At 37.8% G+C, this 19,115-nt stretch overlaps 1 protein-coding gene across 12 annotated transcripts in view; it reads left to right on the plus strand.

Annotated features, from left to right (window-relative positions):
* PATJ (PATJ crumbs cell polarity complex component) overlaps nt 1-19,115 on the plus strand; it is a 356,331-nt gene that overhangs the window by 232,827 nt on the left and 104,389 nt on the right. For all 12 annotated transcript variants that reach the window (XM_067726362.1, XM_067726358.1, XM_067726363.1 and 9 more), the window contains one exon: nt 3,933-4,024. In XM_067726362.1, coding sequence (XP_067582463.1) covers nt 3,933-4,024 — 92 coding nt within the window. The remainder of the gene's footprint in view (nt 1-3,932; nt 4,025-19,115) is intronic.

Below are 19,115 nucleotides of genomic sequence, written 5' to 3' on the forward strand. Positions count from 1 at the left end.
TTGTGGTAAAATGCTTGATTCTGACTTGTGTATCTCAAAATTCCAGGACCTAAGATGGTAGGTGTTCAGCTCAGAGTTTATTTAATAGACACCTTTACAAAGATGACTTTAGAAATCAGCTGATTTTTTTTTTTTTTTTTTTTTTTTGTGATACGCGGCCCTCTCACTGTTGTGGCCTCTCCCGTTGCGTAGCACAGGCTCCGGACACGCAGGCTCAGCGGCCATGGCTCACGGGCCCAGTGGCTCCGCGGCATGTGGGATCTTCCTGGACCGGGGCACGAACCTGTGTCCCCTGCATCGGCAGGCGGACTGTCAACCACTGCACCACCAGGGAAGCCCGAAATCAGCTGATTTTTATGTGCACCATACGGATGATAATACCTCTAGGTGTGCCTTAGGAAAACAGGGTTTTCAACTAATAGCTAAATCACCTTGGGCAAATTACTCAAGGTCTTGGAGTACCAGTTTCATAATCTGGTGAAAGTACATAACACCTGGTTATTCTGAGATTTAACTGAGATCCTATGCGTCAAGAGCTTTGCAGAGTGTTTGGCATGGAGAAAGCACTCAGTGGCTGGTAGTTATTATTAATTAGAATTAACCTGAAAAACTTCCAGGAGGTACAATATGCTTTCTTTCTGTCTATGCTATACTTAGAAGACGTCCTCCATCTGTTGTTTAAACAATAGTGCCCTCAGAAAACAGCACCTTCTCAGAAATAGGAAAAGTGACAGTCTGAAGTTAATTTGCATAAAATGCATCATATTCTTTCTAATTACTTACTGAATTTTCTCTGGAATGGGTGTCCTTAGAAATGAAGAAATATAAAAAACCTGCTTATGTCATTGGAAGCTATATACCTTTTGTTTAAATAGTGAAATTGTTTTGTATACAATAAGATCTAAGAAAACACAGAAGAGATCTTCCTCTCCTGAAACTCAGAGGGCTGCTAATGTGACATTTCTGAAGCCAGAAAAGAGACTTTGTCTTGGATTATTTTTATCCGGAGATCTGCATTTTTCCTTTTAGATTTAATCCAGTAAAATAAGGTTTCACTCTATCTTGAGTTTCCTGTTCTGTTCCCAGTTTTCCACTGAGTAGCAGAGTCTCTCTAGAGGCCCCTGATCATTGGCAGGGAGCAGCTGCCTTAGCAGTAAATGCCACAGTTGTTGGCACTGGAAAAAACATTGCCAGCAAGCAAGCTGCCTCGCCTTTCTACTGCCAGGGCCTCTGAATATTCAGAAACAGCACCAGGAAAGACTTATAACTTTAGCTTTACTCTTAGGTAAATTGAAATTAATGACTTGCTTTCTTCATTTGGGCTATGATTTTTTTCCTCTTAGAATAATACTGCCATGGATTCTATTCTATCAAAATGGAGCATCACAGCTAAAAGACAGGCATATCCATAAACATGAAACAGCTCAATTTTCTATATGCTCAAGCTTTTGCTAACCAAAAAAACTTTTTTTTTTTTTTTAAACTTCAATCACTTTGAAAGCTGGAGCCCACCTCAGAGAAAGCATACCAGCAGTTGATTAATGGAAGTGTTACTTCCATTCAGGGCTCTGTGATTCAGTGCATCCTCACTGAGCACCATTGTATGCAAGCTGTGTATGAAGGGTGGGGAATACCAAGAAAAGGACACCAGTTCCTGCCCTCAAGGAGTTTAGCTCTGTTCAATAAATGTTATATGCCTGCATGGATGCTTTCCACCTGACAGGGGTTGACTTTACCATGCAGGTGAGGTGCAAATGGAATAAGAGGAATTATTTTAAACCTAGTGCCATAGAATTCAAAGACAAGAAGGTTTGATAGGTCGTGGTTTAGGAAAGACTTTCTTAAAGCAGAGGCCAGGCACTGTGGGGAAGATATTCACACATAATCACCTGAGTGCCAGGCGTTGGATCAAGCATAGTCCATGCATCGTCTCATTTTAAAATTGTGATTTAAACTTTCTGATTTGCAGTTCATTATCCGTTAAAGAGATTGAAAACTATGGTTAGCAAAAAAGGTGATCATGCTAGACATACTATGTTGTAGCCAGGCTTTGTCACTTAATACATTTTTGATATTTCTTATGTCATTAAGTATGCTTTTTCACATCACTCTTAATGACTACATGACTAACTATTTCCCTTATAACTAAATTAGGTAAGAAGATGTAAATATAAGAAAAATAAAACCATAAAAGTATTAGGAGAAAATATGTTATCTAGAGGGTGGGCGCTTAAAAAATGATTTTTTTTTTTAGAGCAGGAAAATTGAGAGGAAGGTAAAGAGATTTCCTAGGGACCCCCCTATCCCCAAACATGCACAGCCTCCCTCATTACCAACATCCGCTTCCAGAGTGGTGCATTCGTTACAACTGATGAACCTATATTGACCCATCGTAATCACTCGAAGTCCGTAAGTTTACATTAGCGCTCACTCTGGGTGTTGTACATTCTGTAGGTTTGGACAAATGTATAATGGCATGTATCCATCATCATAGTACCGTACAGAGGGTGGGCACATTTTTAAATACATCATGTTAAAAAGGCAGAAATCTTAACAGAAAAATGAGTAGTTTTAACACATAAAAATTAAAAATCATTTGGGTATCAAGATTACTGTAAATAAAATTTAAAGACATTATTTAATTCTCACAATAGTTTTATGAAATAGGTGCTTAGATTCCTTTTAAAGAAGAAGAAACTGAGACGCAGAGAAATGACAGTGTGGAGATCAGTGGATTTCTGGGAGATTGATTATCTTGGTGAAGAACAAAAGCTGATAAAATGAGAGGCATAGTGAAGCAGTGGTTCAAATTTAGTCTTTGCAGTAGCCTGTGATAGGAGTACCAGCTTTATCACTTTGAGGTGGTGGATGAGCTTCATTTTAGACAGTTAAAAATATTATATTTTCATTCCATCCTTTGAAGTGTTTATTTCCAAATACTTTCTCATTATAGCTGTTATGACAAAAATGATACCTTTTCCAGATGTCTTCAAATGCAAAAGTTCAGAGACATCAAGGACAGACAAATTAGATGCTAATTGCATAAAGCATAAATTCCTTTTTACTATTCCTTATATAGTGTTCTATACTATCCCTTAAATAATAGAAATTATCAAGGCCTCAGTTAAAAAGGGACAGTATGACATAGATCATTACTTATTGAAGAGACAAGAGAGAAAAAGCCAAAACTGTGTGAGCTCTTATCAAATGGCTGAAATAAAATAAAAGATTGATTATGACTATCATCATACTTTAGCAGTGGGAAAATCTGGAGTGAAAAAATTTAGAATATAAATGTTTTTAGGTCATATTTAGGTGAATTCAATCAAATTAAAAATCCCACCACATCTTGGATAAGAGTGGATGCCTCATTGATTGGGTACAGTAAAATGTTTCAGTGCAATTGCTCTAATATTTGACTTAAAATGGGGATGTAATATTTACATCCTCTGGAGTAACAAAATTTATGCTATGTAATAACCTTGACACGTTTACAGAATCATATGTAATGGACACTCCAGAGCTCTGATGAATACCACAGTTTGGTCTGTTTTCCGCATTTTTTAGGAGTCTGGAAAAGCTGTAGGAAATGAAATATCTATCATAAGGTTTTTGCATCTAGCTCAACTGCTGCTGTCAAGTTTAGCAAAAGGGTCAAAAACTGTATGTTCTTTATTAACTGCATTCAAATTAGAATTTAAGAGATTTTAGCAGCTGCTTAGAATTAGTGTTTGAATCTATACTGTGAAGAATGTTAAGATTTTTAGCATTAAAGAGTCCTACATCTACCTACTTAAAAATGAATGAACTTCATTTTTTAATTCCAAGTACATACACATATACTTGTATACATGTATATATACATATATATTTTCATACAAAATATATATATATTACAATTTTACAAGTGCATTTGATTTTTTACCCCACAGATAAACAATCAGATCCTGTATGGAAGAAGTCATCAAAATGCATCTGCCATTATTAAGACTGCCCCGTCAAAGGTCAAGCTTGTTTTCATCAGGTAGGATAGATACATCTGGTTTTCTAAAACTTAAGATCACCTCTTGAGATGTTATCATTTGTGTAAGACTATTTCATCTTTCGTTTGTTTAACAAAATCACTGTATTCTAAAAATATATTTCCCTCTTGTGACTGTCACTTCGAGAAAAGTATAGATCGTTTCGATTGTGATGTGTTCTTGTTACTTACGTTTCACGTGATAGAAGTGGTCATTGAGGCTTGTACTTTTATTTCCATTAAAAAAAATTCTTCCTGATTATCCTCTTTATAAATATGATAGAATATTCTAGCTTCTCATCCTACTGTCACCATCATTTGGTAATTTGCTGAATCATTAATGCCTTCATCAAAGAATATGCAGGAAAAAAAGAACCCAGGAAAATTTTAGAAGCTTCATATTAAGAGTGCTGGTGAGAAATACAGAGGGGAGGAGATGTGAGCTCTGCTGTCTGGAGTCGTGTGGTCCGTTTGGGGCTCCACATTTGCCCGCACCTCATCTGCTAGCTGACTGAGCCCTTTTGGCTTAAATGAGTCAGAATTGGGACTCCTCATTGGTGGTGGCCATCACCAGCAGTGGAAGGAAGCTTGATTCCCTGTTATTGGACTGAAATGACAGATGAGTCTGAATTATTCTTGGGGATGTAACTAACCCTGTATGTTAACAGTCATGCTGTTTCTTTTTGCTTTGGGCCTCAGTTATTATCTGTAAAATGGGGGCTATAAAGCACTTACCTCACTCATTGTGGTGTTTCAAAAATTAGAAATGCTTACCACAGTGTCCAGCATGGAGTAAAGGCTTGAAAAAATGTTAGCTGGTCCTTTATGATGGTGATGATCATTGTTTTTCTCCCCCTTCTCTATAGTTACCTGTTAGTAAGACCCATCCACTCCCAGAAGATGGCTGGGATTAAGGGGGAGTTTTATTCCCAGATATGGGCACTAATGTAGGTGATTGAAATATTCCTTTCCATGCCATCACTTCAGCCTCACAGGCGTTGGTGCTTTGCTCCTGAAGAAATCCTACATCGATGCCCTTTTCTCTTGCTCAGTAACACTTTCTGGATTTCCAGGGGTTTTTACCCTTTTTTCTAGGGGGAGAAACCTTCCTCCTCTCATCTGTCTTTATGTATTTATTAAGACGACCACCTCTGGCTTACTCACCTTGAAGTCCTCTGTCAGACACCAATCTCTTTTTTGGGGTTTCTTGGCCCTTGCTGTTGCCAGAGGTTACAAAATTAGAGTTAGATGATGAAAACATGAACAGACTTGAGGAAAGGTCAGCCCCTCAAAAATTTAAGATGTCCATCAAGAGAAGTGCATACAAGTAAAGAGGTGAAGCCATTTAGGCTTTAGAACTTTGTGTGAAGCTGTGTGAGGATCACATGAGAAGACGTTACATAGCACTCAGTAGAGTTTGCACATCAGTGCTTGGCACATGGTGGCAACTGCTGCAAGGGACATTATTAATGATAAACATTACTGTTACCTCTTCAGCATTTGTGGGGCCTTTATGACTCATGCCGTGTCATCCCATTTTAAAGAGAGCAAAAGAAAATTGAGTAGGATCCAAAGGAAATCATTTAATGCAATTAAGTAGTTGGGAAATAGAACCCCCCTCCTTCAAGAAAGAAAGGTTAAACGAACTGAAATTATTTAGAGTACAGAAGAGAAAGCTGAGTAGAATTTTAATAATAGTAATATACTCCCATTAATTTAGTGTCTGGTGGTTTCAATTTTGATTGTTCAGAATCAAGAAAAAAATTTGTTCAGGAAATTAATGGTGTAAGCGTGATTGAGGATGCTGCTGAATACTTATTTACTGGAAGTGATTTTAAGAAACTTAGAAGGATCAAACTACATTCAAAATATGTCATCTGATTATGAGCCTTTCTTACATGGTCATTACATTATAGTGCCTAGCCCATAGTGGGCATTCAGAAAGCTTTATTGAATAAATTTCCTTTCAGCTCCTACTGAGCAATCCAGATTATTTATTCTCCAAAGGCAACAATCATAGTAAGTTAGTTTGACTTATTTTGTGGATTCAAAAATGCATATAGACATATAACTCATATTTTACAAAATTCCTCATACTTTAGTCCCTCTCCCTACTACTTTCTCAAATAATCTAACTTAGGGATATTTTCTATATCTTCTTCTATAGGGGGGAAAATGATGTGGGCTTGATTCTGAACAATCTATCATATCCACTTTTAGACTATCTAAAGGGAAATGAGCTTGAATTGTATCAAGAGAGATGTACACACTGCTTACAACCTTTTGTTTTATTCAATAGATATGTATCTAATAATTTGTGTGCCAGCATTTTATTAATTAATTCATGCTTCAGTTTCCATAGGGAAGGAACTAGTCATTTGACTAAGAACTCTTACCTTGTTTTCTAAAACAAGACTGAACTCTAAGGCTTAGTGATTAAAAAAAGAAACCGCAGTTCACCCTGCCTGGGCTTGAAACCTACTCTGTGATATCCCAGATTTGTGAGCTTGGTCCATTTCCTGAGCTTTAGTATGGGGATAATGTAGCTATCTCTATATTTATAATGTATTTATACATGTCTAATGTATTTATACATGTAAATTGCCTGGCAATATGGACTCAACAATGGTGGCTGCTATAGTGATGAAGATGCTGGAGATGATGTTGATGGCAGAAGAAGGTGGGGAGGGAGGGAGGACAGAGGTAAAAGAGAAGGAAAGAAGCAGTTAGGGAGAAGGGAAGAGGAGGGGTGAAAAGAAGAACCACTTCTCATATATACTTTGTCTCATTCCAGAATCTTGACCAATTTTTGAGTGAAGCGCATTCACAGTTTTAGAATGCTTTAATTCACATCATAATGATTAAGCCCTGGAAGAGATAGGTACGGACATTATATACAACCATTTCTGGCAAATGTTAGAATAAGAGACAAGGACACAGCCTGCCTAAAATGCTTTTTATTTCCCTGTCTCCTGTTGTTGAGCTGCTGCTGCTTCTGCTTCTGTTTCTTCTCCGTGGTCTTCTTTTTTAAATGATGACCTGATCCTCCAACAAGGAGTGGAACACTCTTTAATTGAGGACTGTATAAAGAGAACTCTAATTAACATCAATTAATCCCCATGTCAATAAAATGTATTATAATAGATTTTACTGAGGTAAGTGATATCAAGTAGGGTCGGAATTTAAAGCACTTAAGGAAATCAAAAAAGAAAATACTTTATTGCTCATCAGCTCTTTACATCACCAATAAGGGTATCATGGTAGATTGGTGTCCTATTCGTGTGTAGTAACCTGTGCATTTGAGGTGCTATCCAACACATCATCCTCACTTCTTCAGGCTGATTGTCTAGTTCATTACTCATTTAGATACATCTTTCAGCCTCTGCCTATAAATTACCTCTTTCAGGCTGTTGTTACAAGAACTCTAATTTTGCCTAGTTTGGAACCAAATCCTGAAACAATTAAATACTGATTTGTTACCAAGTTTCAGGAATTTAGCACTTAAATCATCTCAGTACAACAGACGCAATTGTACTTTTCCTTAAAACGGCATAACTGCTTTGTGTGATATAATGTTACTTTAAAAACTGATTTTTATAAATTGTATTTCTTTGATTAGTGCTTTTCTTTGGCAGTATTTCCTTCCTTAGTTGAAATTAGTGATTCCCTGTGCATTTCCATTGTACGGAAAATTTTGGCTTTTATACCTGAGCAACTCTTTTTCAAATTTATTGACAATTGAGATAAAAATGGGAACTGGCCACAGGTTTGGGAGAATGATTAGTAGTAATCACAGAAAGCTGTTAAAATATGCTGCAGGCAACATTTTAATTAACTAGGGTCTTTAGTCTGTAGTGATGTACATTTGTGTGATCACGTCCTTATAGTCTTTTAACACTTGTCTTTATTCATATACTAATTGATCTATAATTCACAAAAGGGGTGTGTGAGTCATCAAGGAAAATTAGCAAGTTGCTGCTGTGTATATATGACTTACATAATCACTTTTTGCCCTTAGCTCCCTACATTGCTAGATTTTGGACAATCCTGTAATCATGTAATTGTGCCCAATGGCACATATAGACTCTGGTATACTAAATTATTCTACTCTAGATCATCTAGATATATATTACAATCTGGGGGCTTACTGTGTACCATACATTCAATTCTGTGAGTTTTCCTGTTCTACATGAGCCCCTCTACACAAGCGCTCCGATTTCAGTACGGGAGGAACACTGTATTAATACGATCAAGAATGAATTGCTGTATTTGGCAGTGCAGGGATCCAAGAAGACGAATGATCTTGCCTGCAGCTCTTGTCATACCTTCCCCCACTATCGAAAATTAAATGTCATGTATAACAACTCACTCTCCATTACTTAATTACATGTGGAAAATGTGTCCTGTTAAAAACTGCTGGGGCTAAAGGAGGCCAAATGAAACTGAAACCCTTGGAAAGATTTAGTGCTAGCTGTCAAGCCCTAACAAGTGAAAGTGGACTCGCCATGGGATCCACCTTACTGTATCCACTGAACATGTCTTGTTTTTATAATTAAAAATATGGTGTGGCCTGTTATCCTCTAGCCACATCCCTAAAAGATGAAGTTGATTTGAAATTAATGTGAATGTCAGAGTAAGTCCATCTGAATAAACAAATTGAATGCCTGTTTTTAAGACCTTTATTGTGCTCTTGATTCTTTACATCTAGTTTTGATTAATAGGAGGGAAAAAAGATTGTGGGAACAAGTATGAATTTGACTTAAGAAACATTCATGCATTTGTTTGACAAGTATTTGCACAGTGCCTACTTGTGCAAGTGTTGTGGAGCGAGTGACACAGAGAACACAGTCTCTGCTCTAAGAGAGGACACAGAGAGTAAAACAGTCCAGTACCTTATCCAGTGGTGTAAATGCTGTGATACTATAGGAACATATAAGAGACACATCTAACCTGGTCTTTGAAGCCTGTGGGAGGGTGTCACAGAGAAAGACGTTTAACCTCAGACCAGAAGGATAAGTAAGCAAAGTCATAGTATGTATAGAAACCCAAAGATTTCTAGAATTGGATGTTATGCCCAATATACCTGAACATTACTTCTAGAAGAAAAGCAGTCCTTCTTTAGGAAAGTATCATTGGATGAACACAGCTATGTGTGTCATTTGATTTGATTTCTGTAAGCAAGCATCTTTCTCACTCTCATAGACCATTAAAGAATGCAAGGCCCCTTTTCAAGTGCACAATAAAATATCATCCAGGGCATATATGACAAGAAGTTTTGAGGAGGAGGCCTGTCATTAGCACTGAACCATGTTAGCAGTTGTAGGAAGTAGAGACTCTCCTGTAGTTTCAAGGCTCTTCTGTTTCTTTGTTTAGTTGGACCGTGTGGTAGAGCCATATAAGTCTCTCAGGTGCTCTGAAATGCTGACTCTTGCTTATTTCTTCCATACTTGTTTCCTGTACTATCCATTTTAAATAGTAATTTTAAATTCATAAGTAGAATTTATAAGACTTTTGGTTCAAGAACAAGGTGAAATTAGAGTGTTTTGTGTTTTGATCTTTTGTCAAAAACATTGGAATTTATATATTGCTCCCTTTGACAGACTGTGGTAACCTTGGGAAGCTGTATATTTAATCCAGTTATCATTCCATCGGGGCATACATTTCTGGAAACATCTTGACAGCCTATGACATATTCTTTTGCATATCCACAGTAGCCGTAAATTTTTCTCTTTTGAGGGTGGCTGTAGCTAGGTAGTCTGAAGTAACCAAATATTTTACAGGGCCATTCGTGAATTCAGATGAATTTAGTCAATTAGGTAAAGTGCTGCTACCAAACAAGACCATCTTTCTTGTATGACTTGTGAAGTATCTTTGAAAACCACTGTTATTATTGCATGAATAGAATTGCTAACTTTTTCTTTGCTGCTCCTATTTCTTAACACCAGCTTGTGGGAATCATGACTATATTTGTTTCACTTCTTTTGGCACTCAGAAACAGCTAGTTGTGATAGTCACAGGGATGATGGGATTTATTTTTTTTTTGGCAGTATTTTTACACCTGTCTACACAGTAGAATGCCTGTTTCCTTTGATAGACTCCTCTCCCCCAAACACACACACACATGCACACAATGTATATAGTATGATGGAACGGTAAAAACAGTAAATCTAGATACCTGTCTCCCTCTGTAGGCGCTGAAATAGATCTCTCTTTCACTGCCAAGGTGTGGCCCGTGGGTGGTCATGCAACCTAAGTTTGGACAGTATGATACCTTAGGCTTAGAACAGGAAGCAAGTAATGTGAGTGACTTTGTATGTATGGTGTTTATTCATGGAGCCACAGGGCCTTGATCAGAGGCTCCTGCTATGACATCATTCTGCATCCTGCTTCCTTGTCCTCTGGAAGTCTCTTAGTTCCTGGTCTGTTCCAAGTCTGATCATATAGCCTGCCTATGTTTTGTAAGATTCCAATATCCCTCTAATAAATTACCTTTTGCTTAAGGTGGCCTAAATTCATTTCTATTGCTTGCTGCCAAAGAATCCTAATGAATGGGAAGGATGCTAAAAGTAGAGCTCTCTGAACAAATCATGAGCAACCAGAGCGAGTTCTCTCTGCACATATGCTTGTCACATGTAGGCTCTAAGCCTTGATCCTGAGAAGGTTTTATTTTTCAGACTTCTTTAGCAGAGCACAAGACCTCTGAACAAGTCTCTACTGAGGATCTCCAGTATGACAGGTTTCCATTGCCATTGGCTCTTGAAATGAGATTACCACGATGATTTCAGAGAAATCAGGCAAGATTTTTCCCAGACTTATACCTGCAGGAAGAGTCACCTTTCCTAGCACATGGCCTTCCAGTGAGGGCTGGATATCTGAACAACATTTGGGCTTTGCCAGCCGGAATAAAGAGGAGAATGGCTGTGGATATCTACTGTACTAGCTTTAGAAAGAGTCTCTATGAGAAACTTGGTAGGCTGTCGTTTATCCCATCCAGTCCTAAAGCTCCCCATATTAACTCTCCTGCCAACCTTCACTGCCAAATATTTTATGAGTCAACTTTTCTCTGTACAAATTGCAGCCATTATTTAGAACTTACCTGGGGCCACCTTTGTAAAATGTGGGTCTAGATGCTGAGTCACTCCCAGCAGCCCTCAGTTAGTGATTGACATTGTTAGGAATGCCGTAAATGGAGTTCATAATTCCACTCACTAGGCATTTATTTCAGATTCAGCATATTTAGCTATTTTGGTGGTTTTTCCAGTTGGAAATTGGAAACTATTTAGTGTATTCATATAGTTAGAAATACCTCCTGGAATCTTTTCAGGAAGGAGTTTTGCTCCCACTGAGATATAATGATTTGCTTTGTTTTATATGTTACTTCTGGTTCATTTACATGGAGGTTTCCTGGCTGAATGTTAATTCAATGTCATGTTCCAATTAATATAGCAAATGTAGAGTTTATTTTCAGGTGTCTCACATCACTGTATTTATTGATAATACAGTCAGAAAAAATTATCTAGGCCTGTTTAGTTGTGTTCATGTGTTCATTTATTCAGCTTTTTGTATGTGTACACCTAAACAATGTGCTAGCCACTAGATTGTAGTTATAATCATTTTAGAACAGGTTGCAAAAAATTAAATCAACGTACTCAGTACTCCTGGTTGAATTCAGGCACATAACTTCTACTTTTGATATAATGCTGTTTTGTGGACATAAAATAAGATTTATGGGTTTAGTGAAAGTGAATTTCCAAGTGGTAAGACCAGAGCAGTCCTGAAGACAAAATGGTTTTAAGTGATATTCTAAATAATTCAAATGTATTCTCATCACACTTGTACTTTGTTTGGTCTTAGTTAATTTTTTAAATTGTGGTAAAATATGCATAACATAAAATCTACCTTATTAACCATTTTTAAGTGTACAGTTAAAGTAGAATTAAGTATATTCACATTGTTGTACAGCCATCACCACCATCTATCTCCAAAACTTTTTACATCTTGCAGAACTGCAACTCTATACTCATTGACAAATAATACCCCATTCTGTCCTCTCCGCACCCACCTCCAAGCTCCTGGCAACTATCTTTCTACTTTCTCTCTCTCAATTTAACTACACTAGGTATCTCATAAAAGTGGACTCATACAGTATTTGTCCTTTTGTTACTGGCTTATTTCGCTTACCATAATGTTTTCAAGGTTCATCCATGTTGTAACATGTGTCAGAATTGCCTTCCTTTTTAAAATTGAATGATATTCCATTGTATGTTTATCCATTCATCTGTTGAGAAACACTTGGGTTGCTTCTACCTTTTGACTATTGTGAATAATGTTAGTATGAACATGAGTGTACAAATGTCTGTTTGAGACTCTCAATTCTTTTCCATATATACCCGGAAGTGGAATTGCTGAATTATATGGCAATTCTATTTTCAGTTTTTTGAAGAACCACTATAGTTTCCATAGCAGCTACACCATATTACATTCCTACCAACAGTGGACAAGGGTTCCAGTTTCTCTACAACCTCACCAACTCTTATTGTTTTCCATTTTTTTGATAGTACTTATCCTATTGGGTATGAGATGGTATCTCATTGTGGTTTTGATGTGCATTTCTCTGATGATTAGTGATATTGAGCATTTTTTGATGTGTTTATTGGCCATTTGTGTCTTTTCAAGTCTTTTTCCTGTTTTTTAATCAGGTTGTTTGTTTTGTTGTTGAGTGGCAGGAATTCTTTACGTATTCTGGATATTAACTCATTATCAGATATACGATTTGCAAAAGTTTTCTCCCATTCCATAGGTTGCCTTTCACTCTGTTGATTGTGTCCTTTGATCCACGGAAGTTTTTCATTTTAATATAGTCCAATTTATCTATTTGTTGTTGCTTGGGCTTTTGGTGTCAAATCCAAGATATCATTGCCAAATCCAATGTCATGAAGTTTGTCCCCTATGTTTTCTTTAACAGTTTTATAGTTTTAGCTCTTATGTTCAAGTCTTTGATCTATTTTGAGTTAATTTCTGTATGTGGTATAGGGGAAGGATCCAACTTCATTCTTTTGCATGTGGATATCCAGGTTTCCCTGTACAATTTGTTGAAAAGATCATCCTTTCCCCCATTGAATGGTCTTGGCACCCTTGTTGAAATCATTTGACCCTACACTGAGGGTTTATTTCAGGGCTTTCTATTCTATTCCATTGGTCTATATGTCTGTTCTTAAGCTAATACAACATTGTTTTGATTGCTATAGCATTGTAGTACATTGCGAAATCAGGAAGGGTGAGACCTCCAACTTTGTTCTTCTTTTTCAAGATTGTTTTGGCTATTCCGTATAAATTTTAGGATGAAACACACTTTCACTTTTAAAAGAAGGAGAAATTCTCCTTGGAGATATCTCAGACCCTGATAAATGAAAAATTGTGGAATTCTACAAATACACACACACACACATACACACAGCCCATTACATCAGATGTCTTTTTTTTTTCCTCATTCAGAAACTGTTGTCATGGGCTCTGTGTGCTTTCCTGAAGATAAGTATGTTCTCCTCATATCTCACTAATCTTTCTTTTAACCACAATTTGTAGCATTCTTTTAGAGTTTACATCAGAGAGAGAATCTCATATTTAATCCTAAGGAATTAGTCAATAATTATTGGACTGATGCTTTAAATAACATGTTATTGAAATCTCTTACTACAACTTAATTATGGTTACAACTTTGATGGGTAAGGAATAAACATAAAGGGTTTTATCAACAAATCCCTGTATGTGACATGTATGTGCTTCTAAGAATGCAGTGAAGTATTCTTAGAAGACTAGAAAGAAGTTGCTGAGAAAAGCCATGTTAGTAGTTTAGAAATTCAGAAGAGAGAGAGATTGCTGTTGTGACAGTGGTACAGCAAGAGCTAGTTAATGCTACCTGGGTAGATCTACATAGGAAAAAATTAAGTCTAAACTGCATGAACAAATTTAATTCAAGTATTTATTGAGTACCTACTGTATCTCAGATACTATATAAGACCACGGAGTTAAGTAAGAAGTTATTCAAGAACTTCCAATACATGCAGATAAATAACTATACATCAGGCAAAACTAACACCCGTAGAGGGAACTCTATGATGTTGGGTTATTCAGAGTGCATTTGCAGGCTTGGTCACAGAGAGGGGATTTCACAGTTGAGACGGGAGTGATTTGGATTGACTGAGACACAGAGAAAGCTGTTGTCACAGTATAGACGATGTGAAAAGTGCATGAATTAGGATGGGGACATTGAACTAGAAGAAAAGAGAAAAAAGAATGAAATCTTTAGAATGAGACCTTTAGACTGAATGCTTTCTTTGGGTCTAAGAGTTGATGGGTGAATGAATCAAGAGTAACTGAGGACTTAGCACCTGAAAATGTAAGCATCTGAGACTGAACATCATAAAACATTAAATGTTAACTATTGTTCCTATGCTTTAGTGTTATGACATTTATGTTATCTCTCAATTCTGTTAGAAGATATTATCCTAATTTTATAGATTAAGAAGCAAGATTTTTTAAAAGTTGCATAGTATCTTGCTTACATCTTACTGGTAGAACTGCAGATGGAACTGTACATTTACCTAGGTCTGCTTAGGACTGGATTTCTTTCCAGAAGAGCACATAGACGTCTTACACATTATATAATCATGAATTCATTTTTAAACTGGAGTATGATTTATACTCAATGCAATAGATTTTAAGTGTTCAGTTTGTTGAGTTTTGATAATACAAAGCATACACCTGTGTAGCCATCACCCAAAACAAAAATGTAAGAAATTCATTCACCCGGAAAGCTTCCTGGTGCTCCTTTCCAGTCAGTCCCTCCCTGCAGAGCCAACACGTCTGATTTCTGTCACCACAGATTAGTTTTAACTATTCTTGAGCTTCGTGTAAATAGAATCAAGCAAGATCTATCATTCTGTGTCTGGTTTCTTTCATTTTACATAATTTTTTTGAGATTTATCCTTGTTGTCCTATATATCAATAGTTCCTTTAATTACTGAGGAATATTCCAATCTATGAAGATACCACAATTTTTTGATCCATTCTCCTGAAGGTGGACATTTGGGTTGTTTCCAGTTTTTAGCTATTCTGATTAAGGTACAAGCATGACTTTTCGGAAAAAAATTATTATAGAATAAACTTGTTTAGAACATCTTTGAGTCAGGATAGACTCAATAATGCTTCAAACATTAACTAACAGCCCAAATGTCAGTCGCTTAAAACGACACAGGGTTTCTTTCTTTCTCATTGTACAGGTCTACCGGGGCTCAGCAAGGGGGCCTCTCTGCTCCCTATGGTCAGTTAGGTACCCAGGCAACAGAGGTTCCATCTCAGCCTGTGTTTCCATGATCACCAAGGCAGAAAAGGAAACGTAGTTAATGGAGAACTGGCTCAACTTTAAAGGTGAAGAAAACTACCAGCCAGAGGATTTAGGAACAGCCCTACTCACTGTCAGAGAAGAGTACTGAGGGAATTACACCCCATCACACTATTCACCATCCTACCTGCACTATCAAGCACAATGAGTATTTTAAAGCATTTTACAGTCATTATATTTATTTGAGGGATGAGTAATGTAGCTGTGATACTCCGAACTTAATTATGAAAAGTTGATCGAGTCAGAGTGCGCAAACTTAGAACCCTGCATGCATCTTTACCCTGAGGAAAATTGTGAAATAGCTTTAAGAGTAAATTGTGACAGGGCTTCCCTGGTGGCGCAGTGGTTGAGAGTCCGCCTGCCGATGCAGGGGACGCGGGTTCGTGCCCCGGTTCGGGAGGATCCCACATGCCGCGGAGCGGATGGGCCCATGGGTCATGGCCGCTGAGCCTGCGCATCCGGAGCCTGTGCTCCACAACGGGAGAGGCCACAACAGTGAGAGGCCCGCATACCGCAAGAAAAAAAAAAGAGTAAATTGTGACCTAGTAGAACTTTTCCCCAAGATGGATCTGGGGATATTAGCTTGCATATATGAGAGAAGATATTTGTGGCTTTGGGTCAGGCTATTGAAATGGAAAACACTGTAATATAATAGTTAAAAGAGTAGGTTTTGAAGCCAGATGGCTGGATTTTAATCTGAGCTTGCTATTTATTAGCTTTGTGCCTTTGGTCAGGTAGCTTAACCTCTGTGTAAAATGAAGAAAATAATTATAACTACTACGTAGAATTGTTATGAAGGTTAAATGAGTTAACACATAAAAAGCATCAAAACAGCAATACATGGTAAGAACTCAAAAGTTATGTTTCTGGTGATCGTGTTTTCCAAATCAAAAAGTTTTGTTAGCTATTATTTTTCTCTTGCTGTGTAACAAACTACCACAAATATAATGGCTTAGAACAACACCCGTGTATTAGCTGACAGTTCTGTAGGTCAGAAGTCTGGCACAGAGGGGCTGGGCTCTCTGCTTAGGATATCATGAGACAGAAATCAAGATGTTGGCCAGGCTGAGCGCTTTTCTGGAGCCTTGGGTAAAAATCTACTTCCAAGCTCATTCTTGTTAAAGTCTATTTCCTTGTTGGTTCTTAGATGGAGACTTTTCTTAGCTTTTAGAGGCCATTCACATCCTTTACCATGAGGCCCCTTTCATGCTCAAGCCAGAGATGGTACTTCTAATCTCTGACTTTCTATCTCTGACCTCCAGGCATTCCTTAAAATTCATGTAGGTCAACCTACTAATTTCAGAGATCAGGACAATGAGGCTCTAAGAAGTGAAATCTCCAGATTTAAAGGGCCCGTGTGATTAGGTCTTGCCCAACCTGGTAATCTGCCTTTATCTTAAGGTCAGCTATGCTGTATAATTTAACCTAATCATGGAAGGGAATTCATCCTACTCACAACCTGTAAACCAGGGAGCAGGAATCTTGGGAGCCTTCTTAGAATTCTGCCTAACACATGTTTTGCACGATTTTTACCAATATGAATATATTTTTATAACAAGATTGAATTGAAATGTGGATCCAGAGTGTGTCTTTGTCATAAATATAAATATTCTACAAACAAAAAAACTGAATTGGGTGTGTTCTAGCATCCTTTTGGAGAAAAACTAAATTGACAGTCCCTAGATAGAAATTCCACTATTGTGATTGTCTGTTTACCCTAGCTGTGTTCCTCACTAATTGCTAATATCATCAAAGGCAGGAATCATGTTTTATTCATTTTTGTATTCATAGTATAAATATTTGTTAAACAAATGAATATATTCAAAATGAAATCAGAGCTATATTATTGAAGTAAACTCTAATTGAAGTAATTAGAAGTTACTTCAATTACCAATTGAAGTAAACTCTAGCCAGCTTAAATTAAAAGGAGAATGTATTGTAAGAATACAGGGATATCTTGTGGACTCTTAAGAAGAAGCCATACAGCTAAGACTCTGAAAAGAAGGAAGTAGGGTGACTTCAGAGACGTCAGCAGAAGGGAGTTCTGAAGCCCCTGTTTAGCCTTGAGCATTTCCATTAGTATTGTCTAGATACCACACTCTTGATCTCTATGAGTCTGTTCTAGATTTTGAGTCCCTGGGAGAGAGAACTGATGGGCTCAAAATGTGGCTGGCATCTGCCCCCTACATCCACTGGGGTTGAGGCCAGCTGTCGGTGTTACACAGTATAGCCCATCCATGTAATCACTGTGAGCTGGGCAGACACTCCGAGAAATGTCCATTAATGTGGTAAATACCAATAGCTGGCTGACTGCAGGCAGCACATCTTCTCTAACTCGTGAAGTAGCTTGGAAAGCATAGAGCACACTCTTGATAGTTCTACTTCATATCTTTTTCCTGCTTTGTTAAGACCCCTTTCACTCAACAGACATTTATAGTACACCTACTCTCGCTGAGGTATCCTGCTACAAGCTGGGGATATAAAGAAATAAGATCCCATCTCTGTGTTTAGAGAGGGAGAAAGAGCAGCACAAATAATCCTTTTTTTTTTTTTTTTTTTTTTTTTGCGGTACGCGGGCCTCTTGCTGTCGTGGCCTCTCCCGTTGCGGAGCACAGGCTCCGGACGCGCAGGCTCAGCGGCCATGGCTCACGGGCCCAGCCGCTCCGCGGCATGTGGGATCTTCCCGGACCGGGGCACGAACCCGTGTCCCCTGCATTGGCAGGCGGACTCTCAACCACTGCGCCACCAGGGGAGCCCACAAATAATCTTAATAGAGCACAGCAAGTCCAGTGATAAGGACATACCTATACAGTGTTCCAAGGTACCCTGGAAACCTCACATTTATCCATGGTAGAATTCCACTCTCTCTCTCCCAACAGCTGTTAAAAAGAATTACAAAAACACCAACAAACAATTACAATTCCTGATTGTATACCGTGTGGGGCACCAGGACCTAAGAAACTTATGTTGATTGTACTGGGAAGAAAAGGTTAATTATGAAGCAAACAGATTTCATTCCTTATGAGAATCATGGACTCTGAGGGGTCAGAGGGTCCCCAGAAGTCTTTCAGGTTAACTGTTTGTGTGAAGTGTAATTATCTTCTCTCCTTTGATTTCCCTCTTCCCATTTCTTTCTCTTTAAAATTGCTGCCCTGTCAGGTCTCCACTTGCTTAATGCCGAGGTGTGTGAACACTCACTCACTAGTGGATTATAACGGATTATGAACTGTAAATTTTTATAGCAGCTTTCTTCACTCCACTGAGGTTTTCTGTACTGTTCTGTTTTTAAAAAATTAATATGGACTTTAAAGGCCAGTAAAGTCATACTAATTTGGGGAAAATTGTTAAATTATGAAGGGATAACTTGGTCCAGCTAATCATAATTTCTCAATAAGAATTTACGTGTAGCTACGTTTTTTAATGCCGGTAACCTTTGAAAGAGATATGAAAAGCCATCTGCTTAATTACTGCCAAATACGCTCTGCCCCACGGGCTCTGAATCTGGAGCAGATATGTCCTATTGGCTTTCAGCTCTAAGCTAGAGCTGAGCTCTATTGTGTTATTCCATGGGGGAGATTGAATGGGAAAGGGAATTACCACTGGGAAGATGCTGTTACTTACCCATGGGTAATTGATTACTTCTTCTGTGTATGAGCAAATTGCTGAGGAATGGATTGTACTCCCTGAAAA

Source organism: Pseudorca crassidens, chromosome 2, assembly GCF_039906515.1.
Source record: "Pseudorca crassidens isolate mPseCra1 chromosome 2, mPseCra1.hap1, whole genome shotgun sequence".
Taxonomy (NCBI): Eukaryota; Metazoa; Chordata; class Mammalia; order Artiodactyla; family Delphinidae; genus Pseudorca; species Pseudorca crassidens.